Source organism: Cetorhinus maximus, chromosome 4, assembly GCF_964194155.1.
Source record: "Cetorhinus maximus chromosome 4, sCetMax3.hap1.1, whole genome shotgun sequence".
NCBI classification, from domain to species: domain Eukaryota; kingdom Metazoa; phylum Chordata; class Chondrichthyes; order Lamniformes; family Cetorhinidae; genus Cetorhinus; species Cetorhinus maximus.
In genome coordinates, this window is record NC_135882.1 from 176,269,580 (window position 1) to 176,291,226 (window position 21,647).

General features: G+C 42.9%; 1 protein-coding gene across 4 annotated transcripts in view; it reads right to left on the minus strand.

The window, feature by feature from the left end:
• lama3 (laminin, alpha 3) overlaps positions 1-21,647 on the minus strand; it is a 500,534-nt gene that overhangs the window by 239,568 nt on the left and 239,319 nt on the right. For 3 of the 4 annotated variants that reach the window (XM_078541178.1, XM_078541182.1, XM_078541179.1), the window contains exons 15-20: positions 21,035-21,172; positions 16,945-16,997; positions 10,875-10,977; positions 2,679-2,731; positions 2,468-2,573; positions 1,161-1,260 (exon numbers count right to left, since the gene is read on the minus strand). In XM_078541178.1, the coding sequence (XP_078397304.1) occupies positions 1,161-1,260; positions 2,468-2,573; positions 2,679-2,731; positions 10,875-10,977; positions 16,945-16,997; positions 21,035-21,172 (553 nt within the window). The remainder of the gene's footprint in view (positions 1-1,160; positions 1,261-2,467; positions 2,574-2,678; positions 2,732-10,874; positions 10,978-16,944; positions 16,998-21,034; positions 21,173-21,647) is intronic. The other variant, XM_078541180.1, reaches the window with a different exon arrangement.

The following is a 21,647-nucleotide window of genomic DNA, read 5'->3' on the forward strand; positions in this document are numbered from 1 at the left end:
GATTTGAGGCATTCCTCCACTGGCCTGCGATCTCTCCCTGTTGTTGTGTGCCAGCTTGTCCTGCATGAATAGAGATGGAGAGAATGTAAGCAGGACACCTGCCAGGCCAGATGATAAGTATACGGACTCGAAACGTTAATTGTGTTCCTCTCCGCAGATGCTGTCAGACCTGCTGAGTTTTTCCAGGTATTTTTATTTTTGTTTCAGATGATAAGTATGTCTAGCATGTGTGGGTGGTGAGTGGTCCCACAGACGGGAAGAGGACAATGAAGGTGTGTGTGAGACAGTGAATGGTGATGTCCCTTGAACTGGCAGTGAGTGAGTTCTCTGTGGATGTGTGATGGCCTGTGAGTGCGTGAGTTGAGAGTGATGAGAAGAGTGACTTACCCTGGCAGAACGGAGGAGATCAGTCATCCTTTTCGGCACTGGGTGGCTGTCCTCTTTTGCAGGACGTTGGCACTGACCAATGCCGCCACCACCTCCCAAGCCAGATGGTGATGTTTCTGCCCCTCTAGGAGCCAGAGCGGAGTTAGAAGACATCATGGTAGGCCTCCACGGCATCCAAAAGGCATTCCAGAGATGCATCAATGAATCAGGGAGTTTCATTCTTCTTGCCTTTCGGGGCCATGTCTTCTGTGCAGCAGTCCTGGGCTGGAAGCACTGAGAGGTGTGCACCTGGCTGCCCATCAGAAAAATAGTGTGTTTCCTGGGAATGCATGATTAATGAGGCGGGATTGGGATGATAAGGTGAAAGTCCGCCATTGCGGCTAGCGGGTAAAACTTTCCTCTTCCTGCCCTCTACCGCGCTTAGTGCAAATCTGGGATGATTCCATCCTATGTCTTGGTCGCATCTGCCATTTACTGTGCAGTGTGGTGTGTTTCGCACAGTTTGCTTGTTAATTCACATGTACCTCATATTAACCCTGAATATTAGAGTATAAGATAGATATAAAATTGTTTTATCTTTCTGACCTCGTATAGTAACGTTTATTTTTGTTTGTTCAAAACCTGTGGAATCTCACGGCTTTATTCACTGAAGAAGTTTCTTGAATCTCAAACTTTGTCTACTTTAAAGTAAAGGGGTCTGGGTTAGGATCATAACAATTCCCACACAAATACAGTGCATATTAAGTACAGAGAATAGTGCATTGGGATCTTACTGGTTACAAGTGCGCCCCTCTATATTCGGTCTACACTGGCAAGTCCCTGACGACAAATTGCATGTTAGATTAGTAGAACCTCCGATGTCACACTGGCAGCCTGTCAGTAGAAGCAGAGGAATGAATAAGAATTTATCATTTCAAGCAACTTCAAATAGAGCAAATCCAAATTTTAAAAAAAGCAAAACACAGTGGATACTGGAAATCTAAAATAAAAACAGAAAACGCTGGAAACATTCAGCAAGTCAGCAGCATCTATAGAGAGAGAAACAGAGTTAATGTTTCAGGCCAATGACCTTTCATCAGAACTGGAAGAGGTTAGAGATTTAAAACCACTTAACCCAGGTTTTGCTTAAAAATCTGATAATTTTCTAACTCCTTCCAATTCCCCACACAGCAAAATCCCACAAACAGCAATGAGAGAATGATCAGATATTCTGCATTTTAGTGATGCTGGTTGAGGGGTAAATGTTGGCTAGGAGAATTTCACTATTCCTTTTCAAAATAATGTGATTGGATCGTTTACATCCATCCAAGATGGTAGATAGAGCTTCAGTTTAATACCTCGTCCAAAAGACATCACCCCCAACAGTGCAGCGCTCCCTAAGTACTGCACTGGGAATGTCAGCCTAGACTTTATTCTCAAGTGTCTGGAATGGGACCTGAACCTCCTGACTCAAAGAAAAGAGTTATTGTAGCTGCCTTCATTGGGGTGAATAGTGAGTATTCCACTACACTCCTGACAAGCTTTGTAGATGAGAGATTAGTCTTGAGAGGGAAACTGACAGAGTCCCCAGTTTCTGCTTTGCTCTTGTAATTCCAATCCATTGTGTTCAGCAAACATAGAATCGAATACCAGCCTTGTCATTATTTTATGTAATTTTTGGTGCATCTCTTCTTAGCATTACCTGGCCTGGAATCCTATTCTTTTTCATTCAGAGGGTTGTGAACCATTGGCATTGTCTACTCCAGAGAGTTGTGGATGCTCAGTCATTGGGTATATTCAAGGCTGAAATAGTTAGGTATTTGGATATCAAGGGAATCAAGGGATTTGGGGATCAGGTGGAAAGGTGGAGTTGATGAAGAAGATTGACCATCATCTTATTGAATAGTGGAGCAGGCAAGGGGCCATGTGGCCTACTCTGGTTCCTATTTCTAACATTCTTATGGTGAGTTTCCAGGGGCACTTCTTGGTTGATCTGGATTGTCCAGCAGTTTGAGGATGATTATAACCAGGCATCACGTATTATGTCACAAAATGAAATATTTAGATTTATCCAGTTTTTACCGTTAACGTTTTGACTCACCTCGACAACCAAAATAGTTCCTCTCTTCTAAGGCATAGTGTCCTTCCTTGCACCAATCACAGAGCTTACCACACACATTAGATTTACAGTTGCATTGGCCATCATCCTAAAACATTAAGGTCACAAATTAAAAGCCAAAACAAAATCTCCCTGTGCAAAGGCTGTTCCTGATCAACCCTTGCTAATCCTTCGATTTCTTCTGTATGCTCACCTGATTGCATTCTCCAATCCCACTAGCTGTACCAATCATACTACAGCGACATTCTGTAAAAGGAAAAGAAAAGAAACTGGGTTGGGCTTATTTCAGATCTACATTCACGCCCAGCTTGAAATGACAGCACTATATTGATGAAAAAGAATCTCTTCACAGAATGATAAAACACAGAGGAAGGCTATTTGGCCCATTGTGCCTGTGGCAGCTCTTTGAAAGAGCTATCCAATTAACCCCACTCCCCCATAGCTTTGCAATTTTTTTCCTTTTCAAGAATTAATCCAATTCTCTTCTGAAAGTTACTACTGAATTTGTTTCCACCAGTCTTTCATGCAGCATGTCAAAATCACTGCCTGAAAGGGAACAGAGACAGAAACCCTCAACTCATTTAAAAAGTGTCCAGATAGCCACCTGAAGTCCTGTAATCTCCAGGGCTACAGACCAAGTGCTGGAAAATAGGATTAGGCTGGGTGACTCGATTTTCAGTCAGTGCAGAAATGATTTCTTCTGTACTGTAAATTTGTCTACGTTTTCTATATTTCAGGATTTGAATTTCTCCTTAGGAGAGCCAGCATGGACACAATAGGCCAAATGGCCTTTTTCTGTGCTGTAACAATTCTGTGATTGATATGATTCAATAATAACAACTTGCTTTGTAAAGAGCTTATTCTTCATCTCCCATCTGGTTATTTTGCCAATTGCTTTAATTCTACGCCTTCTGGTTACCGATCTTCCTACCAGTGGTAACAATTTCTCCTTATTAACTCTATCAAAACCATTCATGTTTGTGAGTAGCTCTATTAATCTCCCCTTAATGTTCACTATTCCAAGGAGTATAACTCCAGTATCTGCACATAATTGAAGTCCTTTATCCCTGATACCATTCAAGCCAATCTCCCCTCCATGACCTTGACATCCTTTCTGATGTGTGGTGTTCAAAATTGGACACAAAACTCCAATGATTTGGTGTCATTGACTGTTTCGCAGACCAGTGCTGAGAGACCAACCATATAACCCAGACTGTTTACAAAAGGGTCACACGGTGGTTTATGGGTTTGAGGAGAAAAAAAGTGCCTGGACAACTGTGTTTAAAGCTGGTAGGCTGGCTTTCATTTTGGGGAGAAAACAAGAAGGATCAACTGTTTGGATAAAGGAGACAGCCTGAATCTCCAGACCTAGTCCAAAGCAAAGGGTGAATGGAAGTTGCTCCAAAGTTGATCTACGTTCCGAAATCAACTGATTGCAAGTTTTCCGTGAAGTCCGCCCTGAAAAGTAATTCGAGTATCATTGACTGTTTCACAGACCAGTGCTGAGTGCAATGACTTTTACCCTTTTGGTCAGAATTCCTTTCCTGTATGTGTGTGTGCGTGCGTGTGTGTGTGTATTTGAAGAAGCCCGGGCATTAAGTGGTCATTCTAAGACTAATAGGTAAAGCACACATTTGGTGGTATAGCTAGTTGGATCCTCGAGTAGTGGAACTAGAGACAGACAGTGCACTCCTCCCATCTTGGTCGTAATAACTGGTATAAATTTTAAAGACTACATTTCAACTTTTAAATCCAAGTTATCGTAACTGATATTGCTAGACAAATGCTTCACATGTTATACTATCTAAAGACTGGTCTTCATGTTAACAAAAAGGCTTTTGAGGCACTGGAGGCGGAGCAAAAGAAAAAGGTTTAGAACCATGAATCCTGAACTAAGAGGTTACAACTATCTAGAAGGACAAGGGCAGCAGATACATGGGAACACTACCACCTGCAAGTTCCCTCCAAGACACACACACCATCCTGACTTGGAAATATATCGCCGTTCCTTCATTGTCGCTGGGTCAAAATCCTGGAACTCCCTTCCTAACAGCACTGTGGGTGTACCTACACCACATGGACTGCAGCAGCTCAAGAAAGCAGCTCACCACCACCTTCTCAAGGGCAATTAGGGATGGGCAATAAATGCTGGCCTAGACAGTGATGCCCACATCCCATGAATGAATTTTAAAAAGCTATCAGGCTGATCAGGTTAGTGCTCCTTCCTCTAGAAAAGAGATGGCTGAGGGGGTGACCTGATAGAGATCTTTAAAATTATGCAAGGGTTTGATAGGGTAGAAGTAAAGAAAATTTTCCTGCTTGCGAGGAGTCCAAAACTAGGGGTCATAAACATAAGATACTCTCTAACCAATGAGGAGCTCAGGAGAAAGTTCTTTACCCAGAAGGCGTTAAGGATGTGGAACTCACTATCACGCTTAGTAGTTTGAGGCAAGTAGTGCAGATGCATTTAAGGCGAGTCTAGGGAAGCACATGATGGAGAAAGAATTGAAGATTATATTGAAAGGCTTAGTTGAAAAAGGCTGGGAAGAGGTTTGTATAGAGCATAAACAGCAGAATGACCAGTTTGGCTGAATGACTTGATTCTGTGCTGTAAATTCGATGTAATTCTTTAATACATATAAACACACTGACATATGAATTAGGGGCAGGAGTAGGCCACTTGGTCCCTCAAGCCTGTTCTACCATTCAATAAGATTATGGCCGATCTGGTTGTAACCTACTCCACCCTGATAACCTTTCCCCCCCTTGCATATCAAGAATCTATCTACCTCTGCCTTAAAACTATTCAAAGACTCTGCTTTCACAGCCTTTTGAGGAAGAGAGTTCCATGGACTCACGACTTTCTGAGAGAAAAAATTTTTCCTCATCTCTGTTTTAAATGTGCTTCTTCTTATTTTTAAACAGTGGCCCCAAGTTCTAGATTCTCCAACAAGAGGAAACATCCATTCCACATCCATCCTGCCAAGAGCCTTCAGGATCTTATATGTTTAAATCAAGTTGCCTCTTACTCTTCTAAACTCCAGCAGACACAAGTCTAGCCTGTCCAATCTTTCCTCATAAGACAACCCACCCAATTCAGATATTAGTTTAGCTCTGAACAGCTTCCAACACTTTTACATCCTTCCTTAAATAAGAAGGCCGATATTGTACACAGTACTCCAGATGTTGTCTCACTAATGCCCTGTATAAACGAAGCATAAACTCTCTACCATAATACCATAAGACCATAAGACATAGGAGCAGAAATTAGGCCAATCGGCCCATCGAGCCTGCTCGCCATTCAATCATGGCTGATAAGTTTCTCAACCCCATTCTCCCGCCTTCTCCCCATAACCTTTGATCCTCTTACCAATCAAGAACCTATCCATCTCCGTCTTAAATACACTCAATGACCTGGCCTCCACAGCCTTCTGTGGCAATGAATTCCATAGATTCACCACTCTCTGGCTGAAGAAGTTTCTCCTCATCTCTGTTCTAAAAGGTCTTCCCTTTACTCTGAGGCTGTACCCTCGGGTCCTAGTCTCTCCTACCAATGGAAACATCTTCCCCACGTCCACTCTATCCAGGCCTTTCAGTATTCTGTAAGTTTCAATAAGATCCCCCCTCATCCTTCTAAACTCCATCGAGTATAGACCCAGAGTCCTCAAACGTTCCTCATATGTTAAGCCTTTCATTTCTGGGATCATTCTCGTGAACCTCCTCTGGACCCTCTCCAGGGCCAGCACATCCTTCCTGAGATACGGGGCCCAAAATTGCTCACAATATTCTCAATGTGGTCTGACCAGAGCCTTATAAAGCCTCAGCAGCACATCCCTGCTTTTATATTCTAGTCCTCTCAAAATAAATGCCAACATTGCATTTGCCTTCCTAACTACCGACTCAACCTGCAAGTTAACCTTAAGAGAATCCTGGACTAGGACTCCCAAGTCCCTTTGCACTCCAGATTTCTGAATTCTCTCCTCATTTAGAAAATAGTCCATGCCTCTATTCTTCCTACCAAAGTGCATGACCTCACACTTCCCCACATTGTATTCCATCTGCCACTTCTTTGCCCATTCTCCTAAGCTGTCCAAATCCTTCTGCAGCCTCCCCGCCTCCTCAATACTACCTGTCCCTCCACCCATCTTTGTATCATCTGCAAAATTAACCAGGATGCCCTCAGTTCCTTCATCTAGATCATTAATGTATAAAGTGAAAAGTTGTGGTCCCAACACTGACCCCTGCGGAGCTCCACTAGTCACCGGCCGCCATCCTGAGAAGGACCCCCTTATCCCCACTCTCTGCCTCCTACCAGACAGCCAATCTTCTATCCATGCTTGTATCTTGCCTCTAACACCATGGGCTCTTATCTTACTGAGCAGCCTCCTGTGCGGCACCCTGTCAAAGGCCTTCTGGAAGTCCAAGTAGATAACATCCATTGGCTCTCCTTTGTCTAACCTACTCATTACCTCCTCAAAGAATTCTAACAGATTTGTCAGGCATGACCTCCCCTTGATGAAACCATGCTGACTTTGCCCTATTTTACCATGCACTTCCAAGTATTCTGAAATCTCATCCTTAATAATGGACTCTAAAATCTTACCAACGACTGACGTCAGGCTAATCGGCCTGTAATTTCCCGTCTTTTGCTTCACTCCCTTCTTAAACAGGGAGTTACATTAGCGATTTTCCAGTCCTCTGGGACCCTCCCTGACTCCAGTGATTCCTGAAAGATCACCACTAACGCCTCCACTATCTCTTCAGCTATCTCTTTCAGAACTCTGGGGTGTAATCCATCTGGTCCAGGTGATTTATCCAACTTCAGACCTTTCAGTTTTCCTAGTACCTTCTCCTTGGTAATGGCCACCATACTCACCTCTGCCCCCCGACTCTCTTGAACTTTGGGGATGTCACTCGTGTCTTCCGCCGTGAACTACTTTTGTATTCAATTTCTCTCATAATAAACAATGATATCCTATTAGCTTTCCTAATTTCCTGCTGTACCTGCAAACTAACCTTTTGTGATTCATGCGCTAGGACACACAGATCCTTCTGCATGTATTCCCCAATTTCCATTCTAATGGAACCTTCTCTGAATTTAGGGAATTTTGGAAAATAAAACCAACGCATCAATTATCTCACTAGCCACTTCTTTTAAGACCCTAGGATGAAGTCCATCTGGACCCAAGGATTTGTCAGCCGGCAGCTCCAACAATTTGTTCAGTACCACTTCCCTGGTGATTGTAAATTTCCCGAGATCCTCACTCCCTTCCATTTCCTGATTTACAGATATTTCTGGGATGTTACTTGTATCCTCTATAGTGAAGGCCAATGAAAAATATCTGTTCAATTCATCTGCCATCTCTTTATTTTCCATTATTAATTCCCCAGATTCACTTAGGACCAATGCTCACTTTGTTAACTTTTCTTTTTAAATATCTATAGAAATTCTTACTACCTGTCTTTTTATTCCCAGTTAGCTTTCTCTCATACTCTAATTTTTCCTTCCTTATTAATATTTTCGTCATTCTTTGCTGTTCTTTATAATCTGTCCAATCTTCCGACTGGTCATCCAGCTTTGCACAATTATATGCTTTATCTTCAAGTTTGATACTATCTTTAACTTTTTTAGTTAACCACAGATGGTGTGACCTCCCCTTGGAATTTTTCTTTCTCATTGAAATATACCCATACTGTGTATTCTTAAATATCCCCTTAAACTGCTTCTCTAATAACCTATCCCTTAACCTAGTTTGCCAGTTCACTTTAGCTAGCTCTACTTTCATGCCCCACAAATGCCCTTATTTAAGTTTAAAATACTAGTCTAGAGCCACTCTTCTCTCCCTCAAATTGAATGTATAAATTCAATCATATTATGATCACTGCCAACTAGGGTTGCCTTCGCTATGAGGTCATTAATTAATCCTATCCTGTTGTACAATACCAGGGGTAGCATTCCCCCCCCCACCCCACGTCCCCACCCCCCCACCTGTTGGAGGTGTTGTGAAGGAGCGGGCGCAAGCGGGTGGGTTCCCGATCAGCGACCCCCGTTGGGGGCGCAGCGCCATTTTACATGGGCAGGCCAATTAAGGCGTGACGTCCACCTGGAAGCACTATGCGCTCCCTGTGCGGGCGGGGGGGGGATTCCTTGAGCCAGGAGTGCGGAGCACACAGATCTCCCTGAGGCAAAGTGCTGCCTCAGGGAAATTGGCTCAAGATTCAAACTTTCATTAAAGGCAGAAAAAAATATTCCTGACATGTCCCCTCATGTGACACTGTCACATGAGCTGGGACATGCCAATTTCTTTTATTTAGACATTTTATACAAATTTTAATACCCTCATGAAACCTCATCCTGCTTGTGGATGAGGTTTCATGTTTTATCTGAAGGCCGCCTGGGCCCTTTGCCTGCCCGCCAACCTTAAGGTTGGATGGGCAGGTCCATTAATCATTTAAATTACTTTTTTAATGGCCTTAATAGGCCTTTGACAGTTCGGCAGGTGCGCAGCCGAATCGGCTGCATGCCCACCGAACTGAAAATCTAAATGACGCAGGATGACGTCGGGACGTACGCCTGACGTCACCTTGCATCATTTTACGTGTCGGCAAGCGGACCCCGCCCCCCACTCGCCAACCGGAAGATGCAGCCCCAGGCCTAGTATAGTCTGCTTTCTGATTGGCTTCAGAACGTGCTGTTCTAAGAAACTATCCCGAAAACATTCTGTGTCTGACAAGCTCCCATTATTTCCTCCTTTATACCCCATCCTACCATGTGGTTACTGTTAGGGGGCCTGTACACCACTCCCACCACTGACTTCTTGGCTCTATTGTTTCTTATCTCTATCCAAACTGCCTCTACATCCTGTTTTCCTGAACTTAGGTTATCACTCTCTAATGTGCTAATACTATCAATAATTAACAGAGCCAACCCTCCACATTTTCCTAGCTTCCTGTCCTACCTAAATGTCCCATACCCTTCAATATTCAGGTCCCAACCTATGTCATCCTGCAACCTCTGTAATGGCTATCAGTGCACACTATTTATTTCTATTTGTGCTCTCAGTTCATCTGTTTTGTTTCAAATGCTACATGCATGCAGATACAAAGCCTTTAGTTTTGTCCTTTTATTATTTTTGTAACCTCTAGCCTTATCTTCTGATTTACTCTGAGAATTGTACTCTCTGTCACTTCCTGTCATGGTCTGTTTATCATTTTCCATATTAATACCTTTCTCTCTTATCTTGTCTATACTTTTTGATTTACCAAATTTGATCCCTTATCGCCACTATTCAGTTTAAAACCTTCTCTACTTCCATAGTTATGCGGCTGGCTAGAACACTGGTCCCAGCATGGTTCAGATGAAGACAAGCCGAATGGTACAACTCTCACTTTCCCTCGTACTGGTGTCAGTGCCCCATGAACCAGAACCCACTCCTCCCACACCAACCTTTGAGCCATGCATTCACTTCTCTCATTTTATTTTCCCTATACCAATTTGCACATGGCTCAGGTAATAATCCAGAGATTATTACCTTTGAAGTTCTGTTTTTTTAATTTAGGGCAGAATTTTACACCTTGCAGACGGGCGAGCATTGGGCGAGTGTCCTGACATCACCCCGCACTCGCGCTAAGCCCATTAACAGCGCAATTGTCTCCGATTTTTCATGGCCTGTCCAACCTACCGGCAAATTGGCTAGACGGACTTTGCATTTTTCATCAAACCTCATTCAAGGGTGGGATGAGGTTTCCGTTATTAAATAAAATTAAAATAAAAATAAAAGCCTGTGGACAGCAATTTTCTCATCTGGTTCAGGTGCCTGATTGTGATGCTTGGACATTTTTTCTCTGATTTTTAAAACGTTATTTCATGGTTTTCGAGTCTGCAGCTCCCTGAGGCAGCTCTCTGCCTTCAGGATGCTTTTTTTCAGTGCTCACCCACACCTGCGTTGACATCATTGCCCGCCCTCCTCCTACCCCACCCCGGCAGTGCTGAGCTCTTCAGCCAGCGTGAAATCGCGGTCGGGGGCCGATCACAGTTGGTGGTCCGTTTCCCAGCCAATCCCAGGACCGCCAATTGTGCCTGCCCGACGAGCTGAAAATTCAGGCCTTAGTGCCTAGTTAATCCATGGCACTAACTATTTTTAGCAGTTATTTGTAGCTGAGTTTGAAAATGATAGGATTTTTTTAGGTTTGTTGAAAGTGTCAATGAGGATTATTCCACAGCAATCAAGTTAAAACTATTGATATCAATTCATAAATATTGAATTATATCAGACGTATTTGTTGCTTAATATCTCACACATGCAGAGCTCATGAACAGGTACAATGAACAGGTCCACCGCATGGTCCAGCCGTTTTAACCTAGGTAAGAAACACATTGATTACTTACCAATGCAACCATTAGGATTTTGCTCAGCTAGGTTCCAGTAGAGTGACTTACATTGGTCACATTTAGACCCCTCGACATTTGCCAGGCACTGGCAGGAACCCTGCTGAACAGGAAATTTACAGGAGACATATGAGAGTTAAAACATAGTTCATAAGCCAGCTTGTTGTCAGTTCAGTAGCACATTAAAATAATGGACACAGACCTTTTCACACTTTTGCCCGCTATTAGTTACTTATACTTTCCTAAGCTGGGGCTGTGCCCTAATCTACATATATTTTAATAAATATGCTGCACATTCACTTCTCTTAAGTTTGAATTTACAAGTTTAAAATCTGTGTATAAAGCAGGGGTTGCCAACTCTGGTTGGGCATATTGCTTGAGGTTTCAGCACATGACCTCCTGCCTCGATCCCGTTATTGGTCTCCTGACTCGTCCATAGTTGCAGTTCCTCACCTTCCTATGGCCAAGTGGCAATCATTACTCAATTGGATGATTCTAGACAGGCAGTCAAACAGCAGTTCTTCCCATGCCAATATTTTTTTATAAATTATTAATTAAAATATGTTCAAAGAAATGTATTTGATAAATGGACAACTTTATACATTTTTTTTCATTTCACTGACTATTTTTTTCCTGGGTTTTTCCTCGCAGCAAGGTCCTGGAGATTAGTCATAACTGCCTAGAGACTCCAGGGCAATCCTGGAGGGTTGGCAACCCAGAACACGAACAATGCGCCAGGTGTTTCCCTGTATAAGTACGGTCAGCCACTTGGAGTTGGCCTTCAAAATCTTTGCTGTTTTTACAAGTCATTGCACGGCATTCATAAATTAATACACACCTGGGGCCAGATTTTAACAGAGGACGTGGGAATAGGGAGGTGGGTTTGTACCTGAGTCGGAAACCCAGCCCGACCTGGACGTGAACCAGGAGGTCCTTGCTATTTTGGCAGAGGCGAGGGGTTAATTGGACAGCTGGCCAATAAGTGGCCATAGAGGTGGAAATGGAGGCAAATCTCCTTCATAGGAACACAGAACTTAGGAGCAGGAGTAGGCCATTTGGCCTTTTGAGCCTGCTCCACCATTCAATATGATCATGGCTGATCTGGTTGTGGTCTCAGCTCCACCTTCCTGTCTGTCCCCAATAATCGTTGATTCCTTAATCTTTCCAAAATCTATCTAACTCAGTCTTGAATAAATTCAAAGACCCAGCCTCCACTACTTTCTGGGGAAGAAAATTCCACATACTAACACCCCTCTGAGAGAAAAAATTCTCCTCAACTCAGTCTTAAAAGGAAGTGGTAATGTTGCCGCCCTTCCTACAGCCAGAGCGGTGGTAGAGGACATCACAGCCGGCCTCCACAGCATCCAAAAGCCGCTCAAGGGGCATGTCACTAAACCAGGGGATTGCAGTCTTCTTGCCTTTCGGAGCCATGTCTTCTTTGCCTGTCCTGAGCTGGAAGCACTGAGAGGTGTGTGCACGGCTGCACTTTAAATGTGGCACCCGGCATGAGAAGCGGCGAGGTGACAGCCTGGCGGGTGAATCGGAGCCCGCTCACCATCAAAACGGCGTGTTTCCTGGGTTGCATGATTAATGAGGTTGGATTGGGATGATACGGCGTGAAAAGCTGCCATTGCGGCCGGTGAGTAAAATGTCCTACCGTACTTAGTGCAAATCTGGGACGGTTCCACCTACTCTCTAGAGCAACAACACTGGTTTTAGTTACTATTTTCCTCTTCAAATACTTGTAGAAACTTTTACTAACTCTTTTTATATTACTAGCTAGCTTTCTCTCATACTCTGCTCTCTGCCTCTTTAACATCTTTTTAGCCATTCTTTGCTGGTCCTTAAAATCTGTTCAATCCTCTGACTGACCACTAATCTTTGAAGATTTGTACAGTGTTTCTTTCAATTTAATATGATTCCTTAACTTCCTTATTTGGCCACAGATGGAGCATCCTTCTCAAAGAGCATTTTTTAATCACTGCGATAAATATTTGCTGAGCGTTATTAAATATCTCTTTAAAAGTCTGCCAGTGCAACTCTACAGTGCTACATTTTAACCGAGTTTCCCATTTCACCTTAGACAGCTCTGCCATCATACCCTCAGAGTTACCCTTATTTAGGTTTAAACCACTAGTCATGGACCCACACTTCTCGCTTTCAAACTGAACATGAAATTCTATCATATTGTGATCACTGTCACTTACAGGCTCCTTTACTAGGAGTTATTTATTAATCCTGACTTATTGCACATTACCAGGTCAAGGACAGGATGCTCCCTGCTTGGCTCTAGAACATTCTTGCACATTACCAGGTCTAGGACAGCATGCTCCCTGCTTGGCTCTAGAACATATCGGTCGAAGAAATTGTCCCAAAAACATTCAGTGATTTCCAGATTTAAATGTGCAAAGACAGCCATTGCTGTGGCTGCCATTTCAAGACTTCTGAAATGGCTTACAACTTATGCCATGATGTTTCAGGAGAGCTAGAGCCAAGACAGTGTGCCCCCTGACCTCGACCTGGAGACCATGGCTGAAGTCATTAGTGAGAGGAGAGAGATTATTTTCCCAGAGGGTGGAAGGAGGATGTCACCTGCCTAGACCAAGAGGGCCTGAAATAGTGAGCAATGGAAGAGTCATACAGAGGACACGGGTGCAGTGTAGCAAAAGGTTCAATGGCCTCATATGCTCTGGCAAGGCAAGTGCAATCTCCAATCATTAGGGCAACTCTTGGGTATAGACCCTACATGACTCACAGCAGCTGAGAAGCCACAGGACTCATGCTGCTCCTCAACATTGGAGGAGTGTTTGCCCAGGACACTCACTTACCCCTCGGAGCCATAATCTTCTGAGGACATGCCAATATTGAAACATGATACTTCTAAGGATGTTTTTTTTTTTAATTATTTTCATGGGATGTGAGCATCACTGGCTAAGCCAGCATTTGTTGCCCATCCCTAATTTCCCTTGAACTGAGTGGCTTGCTAGGCAATTTCAGAGTCAGTTAAGAGTCAACCACATTGCTGTACGATTGGAGTCACATGTAGGACACACCAGGTTGGAGGGAGGTGATGGCGCAGTGGTATTGTCGCTGAACTAGTAATCCAGAGACCCAGGTTGATGCTCTGGGGACCTGGATTCAAATCCTGCCCTGGTGGAATGCTGCCATGGTGGAATTTGAATTCAATAAAAATCTGGAATTAAAAGTCTAATGATGACCATGAAACCATTGTTGATTGTTGTAGGGAAGGAAATCTGCTGTCCTTACCTGGTCTGGCTTACAGGTGACTCCAGACCCACACCCACATGTGGTTGGCTCTTAAATGCCCTCTGATCAAGGGAATTAGGGATGGGCAATAAAGGCAATTAGGGATGGGCAATAAAGGCTGGTCTAGCCAGCGACACCCACATCCCATGAATGATTTTTTTTAAAAAGTAAGGATGGCAGATTTTCTTCCCTAAAGGACATTAGTGAACCAGATGGGCTTTTATGACAACAGTTTCAAGGTCATTATTAGACTTTTTAATTCCAGATTTTTTTTAAAAATCTGTCATGGTGGGATTGTGAACCTGGGTCCCCAGAGCATTACCCTGGGTTTCTAGATTATCAGTCCAGTGACAATACCACTACATCACAACCTCCCCTTGGAAAACTGCCAATGTAACACCCTTATTCAAAAAGGAAGGGAGACAAATAACAGGTAACTATAGGCCAGTTAGCTTAACATTCGTCATTGGGAAAATGTTGGAGTCTATTATAAAGGATGTAATAGCAGAGCATTTAGAAATGCATAATCTAATCAAGCAGAATCAGCATGGCTTCATGGAGGGGAAATCATGCCTGAAAAATTTATTAGAATTCTTTGAGGAGGTAACAAGCAGGATAGATAAAGGGGAACTGGTAGATGTAATATATTTGGATTGCCAAAAGGCGATTGATAAGGTATCACACATAAGGCTGCTTAATACGATAGGAGCCCATGGTGTTGAGGATAGTATATTAGTATGGATAGAGGACTGGCTAACTAATAGATGACAGAGAGTTGGGATACGGGAGGCATTTTCAAGATGGCAACCTATGACTAATGGAGTGCCACAGGGATCTGTGCTGGGGCCACAATTATTTACATTATATATTAATTACTTGGATGAGGGAAACAAATGTACTATCGCCAAGTTTGCGGATGACACAAAAATAGGTGGGAAGGCAAGTGGTGAGGATGACACAAAGACTCTACAGAGGGATACAGACAGGTAAGTGAGTGGGAAAAATGTAGCAGATTGAATATAATGTGGGTAAGTGTGAGGTTATGCACTTTGAAGAGCTGAATATTATTTAAATGGAGAAAGACTGAAGAAAGCTGCAGCACAGAGGGATTTGGGGGTCCTCGTGCATGAATCACAAAAAGCTAGCATATAAGTTCAGCAGGTAACAGGGAAGGCAAATTGAATGTTGGCCTTTAGGGGGCTTGACAGGGTAGATGCTGAGAAGTTGTTTCCCCTTGTGGGAGAGTCTAGGACCAGAAGACATAATCTCAGAGTAAGGGGTCGCCCATTTAAAACAGAGATGAGGAATTTCTTCTCTCAGAGGTTAGTGAACCTGTGGAATTCTTTACCACAGAGGGCTGTAGAGGCTGGGTCGTTAAGTATATTCAAGGCTGAGATAGTCAGATTTTTAATCAGTAAGGAATCAAGGGTTATGGGGAAAAGGCAGGAAAGTGTAGTTGAGGATTATCAGATCAGTCATGATCTCATTGAATGGTGAAGCAGACATGATGGGCTGAATGGCCTACTTCTGCTCCTACGTCTTATGGTCTTATATTGGAGGATGCAGCATCAAATCTTACTAGCACACCATCCATGAGGGCAGACACATTTACCTTGGCGGGTCCTTGCATGCAGATAGGGGGGCACTGGATGAGATGCAGACCACTCATGTGTGGGAGGAGGTGTCAGAAGCAGATACATCTTCAGACAGTAGCCCCCCCCTGCACCCTTCTTGGCGCTCAATTGGAGTCCAGACAGCCTTGCCCTTCACTCCAATGTCCACATGATGACCCCCCGAACTGGCAAAGTTCTTAATGTCAACCTATGATGGCAATTTTTCCTTCAAAGGGGTAAGCCTTTTCAGCTCTTATCAGCCTTTAGGCTTTTACCTTCAGAAACTTCTCTTGCCTGACTAACTCATGCCTGATTTGACCCATGTCTGCCTTCAGCCAGTCTGAGACAGACCAGTACTGAAAGTTAAAAACAAAAACAGAATTATCTGGAAAAACTCAGCAGGTCTGGCAGCATCGGTGGAGAAGAAATCAATTAACGTTTCGAGTCCTCATGACCCTTCGGCAGAACTGAGTATAGTCCAGAAAGTTGAAAGTTGTAGTTGAAAGTTATAGTACTGAAAGTTGCCTGGAAGTACTGAGAGTCAGCTCTGAAGAAGAATCATACGGACTCGAAACGTTAACTCTGTCTTTCTTTCTACAGATGTTGTCAGACCTGCTGAATTTTTCCAGCATTTTTTGTTTTTGTTTTAGCACTGAAAGCTTGCTGCCTCCACAAAATTTCAAGGCAGGTAAAAAGAGGGGATTTTTTGACCTCAGCTGGCCTTACCATGAATGCAGGCAAGTTCTCAGATTTATCCTCTGCTGTGCTCATGAAAATCTACAATGGTGATGTCAGTGCCAGTTTTTTCGATCGCCCTCCTCCATTCAGACCTGATCGCAGCAGCGAAATTCTGGCCCCTGGACTGTGCCAGTGAGTTTTGCAGCCGCAAATAGAACTTGAAACTCACACGCATTTGTGAGAACAATATTCAGACTTTTCCCTCTATGCACAAGTTTGCTGGTGCTTATCTAAACTGCACTTGAAAACACATTTGCTTAAGTCATTACTCGTTTGATCTCGTGCAGTTGGATCTGAGCTACTGCAGAAACCAGAGATGTGGAGCAGTAATCACTGGCAACGGTCCATTAACTCTCAGCATGGGGCAGATCTCTGCAGCAACCCAACTTGTATCAGTGCCAGAAATACATTCCAGTCCCATGTATTTTAACTACAAAAACACAAATACTTACAAAACGAGGTGAAGGAGCATGACTTGCTGTACCAGCTGAATGGCAGTCAGTAACTGAAAAGAATACCACAAATTAGGAACAGAAATATTCAATAATATGAAATACCTCATAACAAATACTAAATAACACACTACCTCTTACTCTGTGCACACACTGACATCCAGCTTGGTTTTGTAATAATGATTACATTTTTGAAACAACAGTAGAATGATAGAATCATACAGGATGGAACTAGGCCATTCAGCCCCTCAAACCTATTCTGTCATTCAGTTAGGTCCTGGTTGATCTGTATCTTAAATCCAATTGCCTAGCTTGGTTTTGTGACACTTAATCCGCTGACCCAACAAAAATCTATCAATCTCAGTTTTGACATTCTCAATTGATCCCCCAGCCTCAACAGCTTTTCGGGGAGTTCCAGATTTCTACTACCCTTTGTACAAACAAGTGCTTCCTGACATTACTCCCTGAACAGCCTAGCTCTATCTTTAAGACTATTCCCCTTGTTCTCTCCCCACCAGAGGAAATAATTTCTCTCTACCTATCAACTTCTTCAATCATCTTAAACTATTCAATTAGATCACCGCTTAATTTTCAATACTCAAGGAATACAAAGCTAGTCTATGCAACAAGGAAAATGTTTCATCCATACATTGGTGAAAGCTCATTGATATCTAGAGCATTTATGAACATAGAACCAGAAGTTTCACAAGGCAACATTTTTTGAAACATAAGTAGCTGTGATCTGGAACATACTATCTGAACATGTGGCGGAAATAGATTCAACGGGAACATTCAAAAGGGAATTGGGTAAATATTTGTGAGAATACGCCAATGCCATAAAAACAAGTTGTATTTATATAGCACCTTTAACATTGTAAAATTTCAGAACACACTTCACAGGAGCATTATAACACAAAATTTGACATCAAAGCACATAAGGAGATATTAGGGCAGGTGACCAAAAGCTTGGTCAAAGGGGCAGGTTTTAAGGAGTGTCTCAAAGGAGGAGAGAGAGGAGGAGAGGTGGAGAGGTTTAGGGAGGGAATTCCAGAGCTTAGGTCCTCAGGCAGCTTAAGGCATGGCCACCAATGGTGGACCAATTAAAATTGGGGGATTTTAAAACAAACCCCAGCAGCTGGTGTGATAGTGGTACATATACAGTTAATATTTTGTCAGTAAATTGCTTTTAATTCAAAAACGGAGGAAGATAAAAATATTGGTAACTATAGGCCAGGTAGCTTAACATCTGTCATTGGGAAAATGTTAAAGTCTATTCACACAGAATCACAGAATCACAGTGCAGAAGAGGCCCTTCGGCCCATCGAGTCTGCACCGACACGTGAGAAACACCTGACCTACCTACCTAATCCCATTTACCAGCACTTGGCCCACAACCTTGAATGTTATGACGTTCCAAGTGCTCATCCAGGTACTTTTTAAAGGATGTGAGGCAACCTGCCTCCACCACCCTCCCAGGCATTGCATTCCAGACCATCACCACCCTCTGGGTAAAAAGGTTTTTCCTCACATCCCCCTTAAACCTCCTGCCCGTCACCTTGAACTTATGCCCCCTTGTGACTGACCCTTCAACTAAGGGGAACAGCTGCTCCCTATCCACCCTGTCCATGCCCCTCATAATCTTGTACACCTCAATCAGGTCGCCCCTCAGTCTTCTCTGCTCCAACGAAAACAACCCAAGTCTATCCAACCTCTCTTCATAACTTAAATGTTTCATCCCAGGCAACATCCAGGTGAATCTTGTCTGCACCCCCTCCAGTGCAATCACAACCTTCCTATAATGTGGTGACCAAAACTGCACACAGTACTCCAGCTGTGGCTTCACCAAGGTTCTATACAACTCCAACATGACCTCCCTACTTTTGTAATCTATGCCTCAATTGATAAAGGCAAGTGTCCCATATGCCTTTTTCACCACCCCACTAACATGCCCCTCTGCCTTCAGAGATCTATGGATATACACACCAAGGTCCCTTTGTTCCTCAGAACTTCCTAGTGCCATGCCGTTCATTGAATACTTCCCTGTCAAATTACTCCTTCCAAAGTGTATCACCTCACAAAGGATATTATAAAGGATGTAATAGCAGAGCATTTAGAAATGCACAATATAATCAAGTAGAGTCAGCATGGCTTCATGAAGGGGAAATCATTCCTGAAAAATTTATTAGAATTCTTTGAGGAAGTAACAAGCAGGATAGATAAAGGGGAACTGGTAGATGTAATATATTTGGATTTCCAAAAGGCGTTTGATAAGGTTTGATAAGGCTAATTAATAATATAAAGCCCATGGTATTGGAGGTAGTATATTAGCATGGTTAGACGATTGGCTAACTAATAGAAGACAAAGAGTTGGGATAAGTGGGGCATTTTCAGGATGGCAACCTGTAACTAGTGGAGTGCCACAAGGATCAGTGCTGGGGCCTCAATTCTTTACAATATATATTAATGACTTGGATGAGGGAAATGCATGTACTATCGCCAAGTTTCTGGATGACACAAAAATAGATGGGAAGGCAAGTGGTGAGGATGATACAAAAAGTCTACAGAGAGACATAGACAGGTTAAGTGTGTGGGCAAAAACTTGGCAGATGGAATATAATGTGGGAAAATGTGAGGTTATGCACTTTGTCAGGAAGAATAGAGGAGCTGAATATTATTTAAATGGAGAAATACTGAAGAAAGCTGCAGCACAGAGGGAGTTGGGAGTCCTCGTGCATGAATCACAAAATGCTAACATACAAGTTCAGCAGGTAATAGGGAAGGCAAATGGAATGTTGGCATTAATTTCAAAGGGAATGGAGTATAAAAATAGGGAAGTCTTGCCAAAACTATACAAGGCACTAGTTAGACTACACCTAGAATACTGTGAACAATTTTGGTCCCTTTATCTAAGGAAAGATATACTGGCATTGGAGGCAGTCCAGAGAAGGTTCACGAGGTTTATCCCGGGATATGGAGGGATTTTCTTATGAGAGGTTGAGTAGGTTTGGCCTGTACTCATTGGAATTTAGAAGAATGAGAGGCGACCTTATTGAAACATATAAGGTTCTTAGGGGGCTTGGCAGGGTAGATGCTGAGAGTTTGTTTCCCTTTCTGAGAGAGTACAAGGCCAGAAGACATAATCTCAGAGTAAGGGGGTGCCCATTTAAGACAGAGATGAGGAGGAATTTCTTCTCTCAGAGGGTAGTGAACCTGTGGAATTCTTTACCGCAGAGGACTGTAGAGGCTGGGTCGTTAAGTATATTCAAGGCTGAGGTAGACAGATTTTTAATCAGCAAGGGAATCAAGGGTTATGGGGAACAGGCAGGAAAGTGGAGTTGAGGATTATCAGATCAGTCATGATCTCATTGAATGGTGGAGCAGACTTGATGTGCCGAATGGCCTACTTCTGCTCCTATGTCTTATGGTCTTATGGTCTTATTTAAAAAGATGAATATGTGTTAAGAATGAAATCAAGGTTAGAATCGCAAGTTCTGCTGGGACTATGGAAATGCTATCTGTGGAATGTAATTAGTCAGCATCGAACATTCTTACTGCCTGTTAGATTGATACCAGTAGCCAATGAGGGATTTCACAAAAATTTATTTCTTAGATCTATTGTCTGTTATTGTTCATCTCTCCAACAGAATAAAAGAATGAAATTTTCATCGAGATAAATTGCATGTTGATGAGAATCATGAAATTATAGACCACATAAGTAGGCCATTGAGCCTGCTGTGCCTGTGCCTGCTCTTTGAAAGAGCTATCCAATTAGTTCCACTGCCCTCACTCTTTCAAATTGGCCTGCAAATTTTTCCTTTTCATATAAAGTATTTTCAAAAAAATCATAAGCTACTGGTGACCCATTTGGCAGAAACGATTCAGTGATGTTTAGTACGAGTCACAGATATGGCAAAAGGTGAATCGGTGGATGTGACAGAGGCTTAAGCAACCTCTACTGCGACCTGCAGCACTTATTGAAAATCTCCTACTTTAAATTAATTACAACAAAATTACACCTTTTAATTGTAACACAAACAAGCAATCTCTCACAGGAGCAATAATAACATACAACAATAATAAAAAATGCTACCTTGACAAGTAGGGAAGTTGTACGCTCCTGGGACACAAGTATCACAGCGCTGTCCAGTGACATGTGGCCGGCAGTTACACTTTCCAGTGATCTGGTCACATTCAGAATTATAAGAGCCATCAGCAGAACACTCACATGCTTTTAAAAAGAGAAAGCAAAAATGTTCACAACATTACTGAAGAAGAAGCCAAACACTCGGACCTAGATATTCAGCCGCATGTCACAGCCTCTTGAGCCTTCAATATGGCAAGCTGGGAACACCAACACATTTCAAACCAGGGATGCACCAGCTACCAGATTGGCAAATGCCAATTTTTTTTAAAAATCGATGTTAAGCCCCATGTGTTTAAAGCCCCCACTTTAAGAGTGTTATTCCCCTGAGGAACTCAGTAAAACAAGGACTACATGCAGTCTAGCTCTTCCCCTCACCCCATGATAAGCTTCCACCATCCTCCTGGCTCCCTCTTCCTGTCTTCAGTCCAATCATCAATCAAGCTGAACTAATGATCCGGCTGTTACACTCTGCACTTTACCGGCTCAATGAAAATCAGGCTCAAGGCCCAATTTTGAGTGCATTGAGTGGGATCGTTCTTTCAGGCCTAACTCCAGGCTT